At 40.2% G+C, this 12,332-nt stretch overlaps 1 protein-coding gene across 1 annotated transcript; it reads right to left on the bottom strand.

The window, feature by feature from the left end:
- Window positions 1-9,119: 9,119 nt before the first annotated feature.
- Window positions 9,120-10,582, bottom strand: LOC120493346 (C-C chemokine receptor type 1). The gene has a single exon (XM_039691883.2). It carries the CDS (start codon window positions 10,532-10,534, stop codon window positions 9,605-9,607), a length of 930 nt encoding a protein of 309 aa, XP_039547817.2. The 5' UTR covers window positions 10,535-10,582; the 3' UTR covers window positions 9,120-9,604.
- Between the last annotated feature and the right edge of the window lie 1,750 nt (window positions 10,583-12,332).

The following is a 12,332-nucleotide window of genomic DNA, read 5'->3' as shown; positions in this document are numbered from 1 at the left end:
TTGAAATTTTTGGTCCTTTTTTCTCGGTCAACTGCATTGTCAAATATTTATTTAACGTTAACATAAAAGATGCTTGTGTCACAGTTATTAGGCTTCATCGCAGAAGAAAAGCCCAGCAGAAATCTTTTTTTATCCGAATGAGTGGGTGTGTGGACCAAGATCCTTGTTTATCATGCTGACCGCTGCCATCAGCCTCCGCTTAGTGCATGTCAGAGTAATAGGAGGTCTCGACAGTTCTCCTGAGAAATGAGTCCCAAACTTGCAATATATTGAACACAGAGACCATACAGAGAGACTGAAGAATCTGTATCTGCCCCTGAGGCCAAACACAAGCTTTAAATGGATGGAAACAAGATTCCATACTGGTGATTGGTGCTAAACAAAGCTACATTAAAATCTATCATACAGCTGCAGGTGGCATGTTTTTTTGTGGATTTGGTCTGTCCATTAAAAAAAATGTTGACATTTTTGAAAAATGTAATACACTTCCTTTAGTCTTGCTGCATTTTGTCTTATTTGTGTTAATAATCCATGCACCATTACACCCAATGGTACCTGTCCAAATGAATGTACACTTTAGCATGGCTATTTCATAAATCAAGCTATCCTCTTGAGAAAAGCAATAAAACTTTTTTAAATCCCTCATAAAAGTTAACAGGCCCTCTAAAGTCACAGTGTGTGTGTGTGTGCACTGTGCAGCTAAAGTGCTTATTGGGTGGTCTGACAGGTCTTTTCATTGTTCTTAGTCTGTATGAGGGTCACCTTTTGGTAGGTGACATGAGTGAAAAGGACTTGGTAATAATGCTTAATCTTTGCATCACATTGACATCCCTTGTGCAAGCATTAAAAACTCTTAAGTATCTAATGAAAACTACAGACTGCATATTAAGGGCTCCATACGGCAATTTGTACAAATTTTACGAGGTGGCTATTCGTACGAATTTATACGACCTCACTCGAAAGAATTTGTACGTTTTTTTTTTTTACCCCTGACCCCGCCCCTAAACCTAACCTTCACTGGGGTTTAGACAAATCGTAAGAATTCCTACGAATCAACCATATTTTACTCACTCGTACGAATTCATACAAAGTGGTCATGAGATAGCGTTCACACAACGTGATTTTGCTTTGAAAGGGTTTGTTTAAACCAATGGAAAAGTAGCGCGTTGGAATATAAAAATATAGGTTCTGTGTTTGCGTGGTTCTTCAACTAGTCACTTTTGGCCTTGTGAACTTGAAGGGGGAAAACGTGTTCAAATCAAAATTGTCACAGTCTAACAGTTAAATATAAATAGTCTATGATACATAAGAGACCGCACTTACATTTTTAAGACAAATTGGTGTTTTTTGACATATTTTTCTGATCCTCACTGAACAAATGTAATTTCCATCACATGTAAATATTTGATTATTATTCAAAAATATGATATACTTCATTTCTTAATATTCTATTTTGTAATTATCATAGATTTGGGAATTACGTAAATTAAGTAAAGTCATAAGGCCCAAACACAAAAGCTACATCCACCACAACCTGAAATATAATATTGGATTGGTTAGATACATTTCTGAAATGACTGGGTGTTGAGGAAATGACAATGAATAGACGTCTATGTAGAAAAAAGAAGACATGTATTTGAAACTTTCTGAAGCAGACAATTCCATTTAACAAATCATTAGTCTCATTAGTCTTTTGTCTAAATGATTCCATAACAAGATGAACAGTTACAGTTTTACTGTAAACAACTTTAACCACAAATAGTCACATGAATAATGTAAATTACGCATAAATTGTGATTGTAAAATTGTAACATTATAATTGGTTAGATGAACACTGTTTTGAATTTTGGAATACTTAAAACTTTAGTCTTGTCAGTGTATTCTAACATGAAATATAAAGCATCTTGAGCACGCACACATTATGTGTGAGTGAGTTTGGTATTGTAAAATTACAGTTGGTCTCTTAGAGCATGAGGGCTGTGCGTGCATGAGTGAGTGAGAGAGAAATAGAGAGAGAAAAAGGGAAAGAGGGAGAGAGAGGGGGGAAATAGAGAAAGAGACAGAGAGGGGGAGAGAGAGAGAGGGGGGAAAGCACGGAGGTTTGTCCAGAGGGTAATTATGGTGACCAGACAGAGGGCATGTTGGTGAGAGAGATAATGTGCATGAAAGTAATATAGTGTGTGTAAGAGAGAGAGGGAGGGTATGTGTGAGAGGGAGAGAGAGAGATCCTCTTTTAGTCTGACCCTATAGGACTGACACCTTTCTACAGTTGACTTCCACGGCATCTTAAAAATAGATGAAAAGGCATTTCAACAAATATATATTTGAATAAATACATTAGCATTGTACATTTCAATAAATAAAATATACATATGTAGCCACACAATATATGAATTGCACCTTGTAAGCATAAATGTCATTTCCACCTCACATTTGTCATTTCCACCCAAGAAGGTAATGTGTTTGAAATGGTGTAAATGACGGTCGTATCGGTTACCTAACGTAACCTCGGTTCTCTCAAGAAGAGGGAATGAGTATTGCGTAAGTTAGCTTACGCCATGGGAAAGATTCATATTTTCGAGATATTGAAGCCAAAAAATTATCCTAATTATAATCCTAAAATTGTATTATTCATTGTCAACGCAGTGCAGCAGCCAGCAGATCTAGAGCAGGCTGTCTAGCATGCTCATAGGCTGCTCTGCAGGAACTGCAGCAGTCAACCACTAAAGGCCAATTTATACTTCTGCGTAGGGTGCGCGCAGTAGGTACGGCGTAGCATACGCACAGACGCGTCCCATGACGCGTACACTTCGCCGTCGCCTGACGCGCACCTCTTCAAAAATGTAACTACACGTCGCGACGACGCGGACCGCAAGATCTGTGATTGGTCGGCTTGGTAGCATTGCATTTCCTCCTACGCATTTCCGCACATACCTTCTCACGCATTTCCACCACTGTCTATGATTTCCACACGTACCATCTCCTCCGACATCTTCTCTCATTTCTGCCTTTCAGTTTTAGTAATTTCACTAAAGTGAACTGTTTTTCCACCTCAATAAGCTCCAACTCCAACATGATCAGCTCTCTTTCAGTCGCTATTGCTTGTAGTAACCTAGCTGCGAGGAATCTAAACACAGTGGAACATTAAAACCCTCCGCCGCCAACTAGCGTTTCGGAGCAGTACTGCAGAGCAACCAAGACCTGAACGCAGAAGTATAAATGCTCACATGCGTAGCCAACGCCGTACACTACGGCGTACCCTCGACGCAGAAGTATAAATTGGCCTTAAGCCTGACGTGACGTCACGTCCAATGAAGGGCGCTCTCGCGCCTTCACAGCTTTCATAGCACGACAGTGTAGGTGTGGCTTAGTGTAAATAAGCAGGGCTCAGAGGCTGTTTCTCTGGTTTTCATTGACTGAAGCGAAGTCGCTTATGACGCAAGCACAGCAGGTACCCGTTCCCTCCTCTAGAGAGTACCGAGGTTACGTTAGGTAACCGATACGTTCTCTTACGAGAGGTTCTCTCGTATTGCGTATAGTTAGCTTAAGCTATGGGAACCCTTTGTCAACGCTGTGTGTGCCAAGCATCCACTCATGAGTCCCAGGGTTTCCCAGGGAACCCAGATCAGTGGAAAAATAAAGGTGGCCAGCAAACGCGGGCCAGCACTTGTACATAAGCACTCAGGGAATACAGAACGGCGCCCACCGGTCTATATAAGCATATAGCTCATACCCAATAGTGCAGCTCAACCAGAAGAGCTTGGACACATGAGAGTAGCCTGCGCACGATCATATCTGGACAGAACGTACATCTCACTTATACTGACGGAAGTTTTGCTTGCAGAGCGGGAACTTCTTGGTTATAAAACCTGACAAAGGTGGACAGGGAGGCCCAGCCCGCCGCCACACATATGTAGTGCGTAGAAATTCCGCTGGACCATGCCCACGATGAGGTCATACCTCTAGTGGAATGAGCCCTGATGTAGAGTAAACCCTTAACGCCCTGACTGGGTAGAGGAGATTAACAATGCTCTCGCTATTGGATGATGGCAGAGCCCATAGAGAAATGACCTGCGCTCTGAAAAGAGTGCCAATCACTTTAGAAACATAGCCAAGTCTAGGTTTGAGGATGACTTTGGAGTCATTTGGCCCGAAATCAAGGCAAGCAGCGCTGACTGACAGCGCGTGTAAGTCCCCCACACTTATGACTGATGACAGAGTTGTCAGAAAAACGTTTTTGAGTGCTAGGTACTTTAACTCCACGGAATCTAGTGGTTCAAAGTGAAAAGCTTTCAGGGCCTCGAGGACCAACGAAAGATCCCACATAGGAATCGACGGGGGGCACGGAGGGTTCGTCCTTCTGGCTCCTTTAAGGAAGCAGATGACAAGCTCATTTTTGCTTAGTGACCGGCCACACGTCGACTCTGCGAATGCTGCAACGGCCGCCACGTAGACTTTAAGCGTGGATGGGGACCTTCCCTTATCCAACAGCTCTTGTAGAAAACTGAAACAACCACGAGACCCCACATGTCCATGGGTCCAGATTTTTGTCGCTGCACCGTTTGGAGAACACAGACCATTTAGACACATAAAGCTTTCTGGTAGAGGGAGCTCTGGTAGAGGGAGCACTTGACTGCGTAATCGTGTTCATCACTCCTTCTGGCAGGGCAACAGGTACCCATTGATCAACCATGTGTGCAGAGACCAGTGCTCTGGATGGGGATGCCAGATCGAGGCACGAGCTTGAGAGAGGAGATCTGTTCTCACCGGAATCGGCCATGGGGCTGTTGTGACAGCCACGTCAGCTCTGGGAACCAAATCTGATTCTCCCAACGCGGGGCTATAAGGAGCACAGAGTGGCGCGTTTCCCTGATCCCCTTGATCACCTGTGGTAACAGAGAGATCGGAAGCCAGGCATAAAGCAGGTGGCTGGGCCAGATTTGGGCCAGCACGTCCTCGTTCTGTGACTTTGACCTCCGCTTTGCCAAACAGGCGCCATCATTTCTGGACTGTTTGGGGGTGCAGGGACCATTCCCCTGGGGCAACGTTGTACCTGGATAATTTGTCTGGGCCGTCGTTCAGAGGAAGCGTGTTCTTGACCGCTATCATTTCCAGAAAGTTTATGTGAAGGAACTTCTCCTGGTCTGAGCACTGGCCAGTCTGCCCTCGAAGAGATCGCCCTAACCTGAGTTGGACGCATCTGTTGAGATGACCTTTCGATATGAGACAGCTCCCATCATAACTCCCTGCTGATACCAATTGGCCGCTAACCAGGAATGCAAAGCTGTAATGCAGGTCTGAGTCACTCTGATTCATTTACAGCCAGAGGCCCAAGCTCCGCAAAATAACTGCTGTAAAAGCCTGACTCGCTCAGAGAAGGCGGTACCAACTCTATGGCCCCTTTGCACAGCAGCTTCGCTATCTTTGTGCGGATTAGATGTGCTACTTCCATATTCACAGTTGTTGCGGTCTGTGCTTGAAAGCGTGGAGGACGGCGAGTGAACTGTAGTGAATAGCCCTGCCTTATTGTGCTCAGCACCCATTCTGAAACTCCTGGGATGGCTTCCCATGCTTTTATATGTGTAGCTAGGGGGTGAATGGTCTTCGGGTTCTGATCGCTATACTCTGCGGGCTCGAGAAACTGAACCGGAGGTCTGGTGCTTTAAAGCGGTTAAGCCGTGACCAATTGCTGTGAATGGGGAGCGTGCTTTTACCACTGTGATGTGCGAGCAGAGCCTTGGGCAAAGTGTCAAAGTATTTGCGCGGGCACGAGACTTACATATAAATTTGACGCCCTGATCGTTTTGGAAGCATGCGCATGTAAAATTCATCTTTTATTCTAAAAAAAATCTATTTACTTACAAACACAATTGATGTTACACCATGTTTGGAAATGACATACAATAAAAATATTTTCATTTCAAGCACTATTTACCTTGAGTTTTCTATTCCAAGTCGGTGAATAAATTTAAAATCTCCTCCATGTCAGACATGTGCTGTGATGTCATTGTTAATCTCCATAGAAACTACCCAAACAATCTTTTAAAGCGTTGGAACAGTGGTGGAACCCTATGGTAAAAACTCTGTAATGGCAGAGCCATCGCCGACGACTGACGACGTATCGGGTTCATGAAGGGTTGTTCCATTTCGTGAGGGAATATTTCAACCCCTTTGCCCTTGTAACTCTGTTAAGGGCCAAGGGGTACACTCGAAAACAAGGGGTAGGGCCAAGGGGTGAATTGGGATCAAGCCTAAAATACTTTTCCATTGATCACTTGAGCAAATGTCACCAAACCAACCCTCACCAATCTGATAGTACGCCTCCAGTGATTTCCAGGCTCGGAATTGCTCACGTGTAAAAACTCATTGCCAATACCAGATAAAGTTAACATTACACATCAGTGCTTCCTTCATTACTGCATACGGATCCACACCATTTATGAATGAAATTTTCGCATTGTACCTCTCTGTCTTGTTTTAATTGTCTCTTTATAATCTATTTCACTTTGTCTCTTCATGATTTGCATAACATTATAAACAGAAATAAATAGTTGTTTGTAAAACGACATTCTCTGATAAAACTTTGTAAACACAGCAGCTTGTGCCCTCAAAGATGGCGTCTCCAGGGAGGTCACGTGACATTAATTTGCCTGTGGGAACTATCACATTGTGTCTGGACATATTTTATATTTTATATCAGAATATTATATTACTGTTAAGCCTATATGGATTAAAATACGCCGAACTATATCATAGCTACATAGTCTCCTGTATCATAGCTACATGAATGATCTTTGTAGCAAAAAGCCTGCGTGAAAATCTGTTCGTTTTTCAGTGAGATATGATTACTTAAATGCGCTATGATTACTTAAATATCTCCTGCCATTACACTGAGTTGAGCGAATGACCGGTTTAAGATGGCGACTCCACGGCTCTTCCGTGCCAAGGCAGTAGTGGTCGAACGGCATTTCAGAATGTTTGTAAACAAGAGGCACCGCGATACTTCCGGGTGGCAGAACGCAAGCGGCTTCTACTGACTAACTGAAGAGATCCAGCTGGCTACTGTAAAAACAGTTACATAGTTAAACACATTGTTGTTGATCAAAGTTGAATCGATGATGAAAACGTCTTGTGTTTGGGGTTGCGCTGCCAGATTTACAGCAAAAGGTGTAGGGGTTTGAATCGATTTCTTATGGGTGAGGAGGTTATAGCGGGTGAACGTTGTGTCGTCAAAAGTAGGAAATCTTAATGATGTCCTAAATTATATGATTCATCCAATGTTTACATTTCTGCTGCCAACCCCTTCAACTCTGCCTCGTGTATTCTCAAAACGGTCCATCTACAAAATCATAGCAGAGCATTTATCTTCCGTCGGGACTATCATTCGAGACTAATATTAGTAAACTTTTTTTTTGAAGATCAGACTAATTGCCAGTCACTGAAGTAAAAGAGGGCTGAAGAGGTAAAGAGGTAAAAGAACGCAATTGTCACATTTTTTTTACACGCTCTCACGCCACACATCCATTTTCTCACGCAACTTACCGAAATGTATATTCCTCATATACTGTATAGAGTAATATCGACCAATCAGTGTTTTTCAACCATGCGAACAGGATAATATAACAGCTGGAGAACAATTGTCACATAACATTTACCACAGGAAAGCCATTTAATGACAATGATAGGCTATATAGCACATTATTTTGGCAAGAAAAATGAGCTAGAGAGTATTTTACTAATTATGTGTAGGCCTACTATAGGCTATTACATATTTATTATATTTTTTACTTATGTCATTAAAAAGTTGTTATTGTAATAAAAAATGCATTATATTTAATTTTTAAAAAATTATTACATTGACGGTGGATCTCCCTTCCAAGCAATTTACTGGCGTTGCTATAGGAACACTTCGGCTTTTGCAACCCGGAAGAACGTCTATTACAGTTGTGACGTCATGGTAAATTGTCGTTATGGTCACCACAACGGATCTCTCGGTTGCCTAGGTAACTTCATATAACTCCGCCGCTGCTGTAGACTGTGCTAATAAATATTGGTAAAACAATATAACTATTGCATTGCGATGAAAGGGTAGTTTGATTTCAAACATTATTCTCTCAACAGACACTTACATTGATAGTCTGGCGTTATAATTGATTTGATTTTGGTGTACTGTGGAGTGGGTAAAATTGTTTTTAATGGCATGCTAAAAGTTACCGTTGACTCGCACTAGCCTTGCACCGACAAACAATGCAACTGAGACGACTGGATGAATTTTTTTAAAACTGTCTCCACTGATAAATAACACTAAGGCTCACTTGGAAATGAGGCCGATGTCCAAAATTCCAACCACCCCTTTAATCCATGGCCACCAAGAATCCTGCTATATAGTCGCAAACCCTTCTTATATCCTCATGAGATGGTCTTTATATGGACTCTTTTATAAATCATTTTCCATTCTTCCTGGCTATTGTCTAGAAGGGGAAAGGCATTTCAGAGAAACTAAGAATTTCCAAGTCGACACAACTGTTCATAACATGACATTGTTTGTTAATCTCAAACCGTATCAGTCTTAATCACTGTCTTGGGAGAAAATGCATGATGTAATGAAAACAGGAAAAGAATAAGATTATAAATACAGAAACTACAACTCAGCTGACAAGACTCAGCTGACAAGACTTTTGAAATGTGTTTTCCCCCTAAACTAGGTACTTTTTCAAACATTATTGCACAATGGGTTTAAAACAGCAAGAAAGATGCTTCTTTATAAGTTATTTACACATGTTAACAGCCTGAAGACCCTTTATATGCTGAAATGGTTCTTTGTGTTAGAGTTCTTTATTCCTGCTTTTTTGTTTTTCAAATATGTAACTGTCAAAGCCTCATTACTGATTTTCTGATTTTTTCTATACAACTACAGCTACTACACACTCTCAACAGATAAATTATTTTAATTCTTAAATTGTCTATAAATTATAATTTTAAGAATTGTACCAATCATTTCCTAACAGTATGTTTTTCTCTCTTTTTTTAGTTTAATAAACATGTAAGTGTGAGCAGCTCTGTACAGTTAAGGATAATCTCACTGAAGTTCTCACAAAGAAGCCTAAGAAACAGAGATATGGAATTTATGATTTTTTAATTATGACTTTATGGCTAAACGTACCCAAAAGAATATCACTTTTTCCCTCTAACATGGTAAAGTGCTCATATTGTCCATTTTTGCTCATTTTGGCCTTCATGAACATCATTGTTTTTACATAATCAAATGTGAGAGACATAATGTAACTCTATTAAAATAGCTACTCTATTTCCACTACCATGCTACATAACATACTGTACAAAATATTTTTCTGTCATAAATAAAACAGTCTATTGGAGTACATTTTACATTAAAATAATATTTCAGTCTTTCACATTTCATGTTTGATTCAAAGTGTTACTTGCTTGTTTCAAAGTATTCAAAGTATGTAATTTTTCTTCTTCTTCAGTGTACTATTCTGCTAGGCAAGCTTCATTCGAATGCATTTTTAAAAGGTCCTTATATCATGGTCCAATTTGTATTTCAATTAAAAAATGATTCTTTAGTCCATATTCAGATATCAGATTATACAAGTGAGCTGTTCACAACTCTTGAACGACCCTCCATTGAGTGTTGTGAGTCTTTAGTTTTGGGCTCCACTGGAGATTTTTGTCGATGTAAACTTTTTGAGGAAAAAGCATAGAGGAATGGATTCACACAACTGTTGATGAATGTAAGACATCCAGCAATGTCACTGACAGGGGATAGAACTGGCTCTGATTTTAAAAATTGCGCAACAATTTCTTCTAATTTTATTATGTGGTGTGGAGCCCAACAAATGAAGAAAATGACGATGATCCGGGTCACCAGTTTGGCTGGTCGGTATCTGTGTCTGAACGCTCTCTGTGAGGCCATTTTGTGTAAGCAATAATATGAAGTCAACATGACTGTCAAAGGAAGAAAAAATCCAAGCAGTGACTCCATCACAGCCACAATAAGTCTAGCGTCTGAATCCAGGTTTCTTTCACACTCCATTTTGGATTCACTTAGAATGATGTCTTGTGTAAGAACACCAGGACAAGAGAAAAGCAGTGAAAGAGCCCAGACACTGAACAACAGCACTCTCTCTCTTCTTCTGCCTATTCTGGACCACAACTGTGGATGCCGAATCCGTAAACAACGATATAAACTCATCATAGTTACTGTTATCAAACCTGAGTACATACTGCAGTAGACGAGTGCTGTGAAAAGCTTGCAGGTTGATTGGTTAATGCTGTTTAGTTCACTGTAAATCCACACAGGCAGGGTTATCAAACACAAGATGTCCGCAGCTGCCAGATTCAGCATCAGATGAACTGTAAAATTGTCCTTTTTGAAATGCTGAACTATTAAAAGTATTACCGCAATATTACCAGGAACTCCAATCATGAAGCAGAGACCCATCAGAGCACTGCTGACCAGGTTTTCTGTTTTCCAGCTGGTGGAGTTTAAACTGGAACTGCTGTGGTTCTGCATGACACCGATGCAATAGTGATGATGTGTTAGTGTTAAGACAATCTCCTTACAGATCACTATACTTGTAACTTATTTCCTCTTGCTGACAAACACACCCACAGATTTTTTTTTTTTACATTTTGCATAATCTCTGATCTAGTGTCCGTTTTGCTTCGATCAAATAATACTTGAAACATGTTTGCTAAAATCAAAAATTGCTAAAACACTTTATTATCTCTGTTGATAATGTTTTTTTGTAATACATATTATAAGGTCGTACATAAAATATTAGGTAACACTTTACTTGAGGGGTAAGACTGGCTTGACACCTTTATAACCACAACTTGATAAATGTCTTGAATATGAAGTAGGGTTTATGTATGTTTATGACAACTGTCATTAAGTGTCTTTTGCTCAATGATGACATTTTAAACATTGTTTGAGATGTCTTTGTTGTGACATCTTGACATACACCATAACATCATAACCTGTCAGTGTCATTGTCATGACAACTTGACATTAAATTAAGTTAAACTGTCATGTGTTTTGCTTTGACATTGGCTGTCATGAGGCCATTATAACTGTGTGATGAAAAGTTTTCATGATTAGATTTACATTGTAGGATGGGCTCATATCATAGACCAGAATATAACCAAGACCCCAACACTCAAAACCACAGAAAGCAACCAAAAGGCAAATGTAAAAATCAAGTTAATAAAGTCATTTAGAACTTCTGGTATGTTTGAGCTGTGATTTGTATATTTTTAGACTCGTCTTATAAATATTGCCTCATTTTGAATTCAAGCCATGATCTCCAACTTATTTTGATTAAATGGTCAGATGGGATGTGGTCCACTCACACTTCCCAGACTGTCTAATGCTTAGTAAGATATGGTGAAATAGCTGCTCAGTTCTTGTGAAAATTCATTGTAAAAGACTACTTGCAAAGTGGGTTGCCAAATTAGCAGTGGTTGTGTCATGTGACACTGATATGTGAGTAATTCTAAGCAACATTGGGCAATAAACCATTAGTCACAAGCTTCCCATTTCCTAAGGTCCATGAAAATAATTCTGTCAGGACAGTTTGTTGTTTGAAGCCTTCATGTGTGAATATCTACAAGTGAATCTAACGCCACACTGTGGTCTGTACCCGGGGCATAGACTTAATTTTAGTACAAACAGGGAATTTTTCAATGAAAAAACTGCAATATGTCTCAAAAAAGTTAGCATAAAAAACATAGCCTATACAGAAAACACTGAACCACACTGTTTGAATGCTGAGCAAATAATCTCTCTGGTTGCAGAATCAGCAGAATTCTGCTTCTGCTTGTTGGTTGGAGATATGATTGCTTGAAGATTGCGAGTAAGGACCTATCAGCCTGCGCCCTCTAATGTTTTATGACTGAACTTCATCTTGTAATCATGACAACTCTCTAAATAGTTTTAGGATTTTGATGAATATGGCAAAGATCTGTTTCGATGCTGCTGTTGATTATTGACTTGTTATTGCCAATACACAGACACACTGCCGTAAGCATGTAAAATATGCTGCTGCTGCTTGAAAAGATATACATAATTCGTCCAACACAAGAAGAATGACACAATACAAGCCAAAACATTTGCATGTAAACATGCTGCTGCATTAATAGACATTCATAAATCCTCACAGAGTTGATAGAAAGGCAACAGAACTCAACACAAGAGGATCTATTGCCGAGACATATATCCCTGCTGCACAGAAGAATCGTGAGAACCTCATGTTTGCTATATGTGTGCCTGGGCCTGTTTTGCCAAATGGCTTAACGTTCGTGGCTTGATT

The sequence above is a fragment of the Pimephales promelas genome, chromosome 1 (assembly GCF_988280905.1).
Source record: "Pimephales promelas chromosome 1, fPimPro1.hap1.1, whole genome shotgun sequence".
Lineage (NCBI taxonomy): Eukaryota > Metazoa > Chordata > Actinopteri > Cypriniformes > Leuciscidae > Pimephales > Pimephales promelas.
The sequence above is the reverse complement of the archived record's forward strand: the minus strand, read 5'-3'. Positions and strand labels throughout refer to the sequence as shown.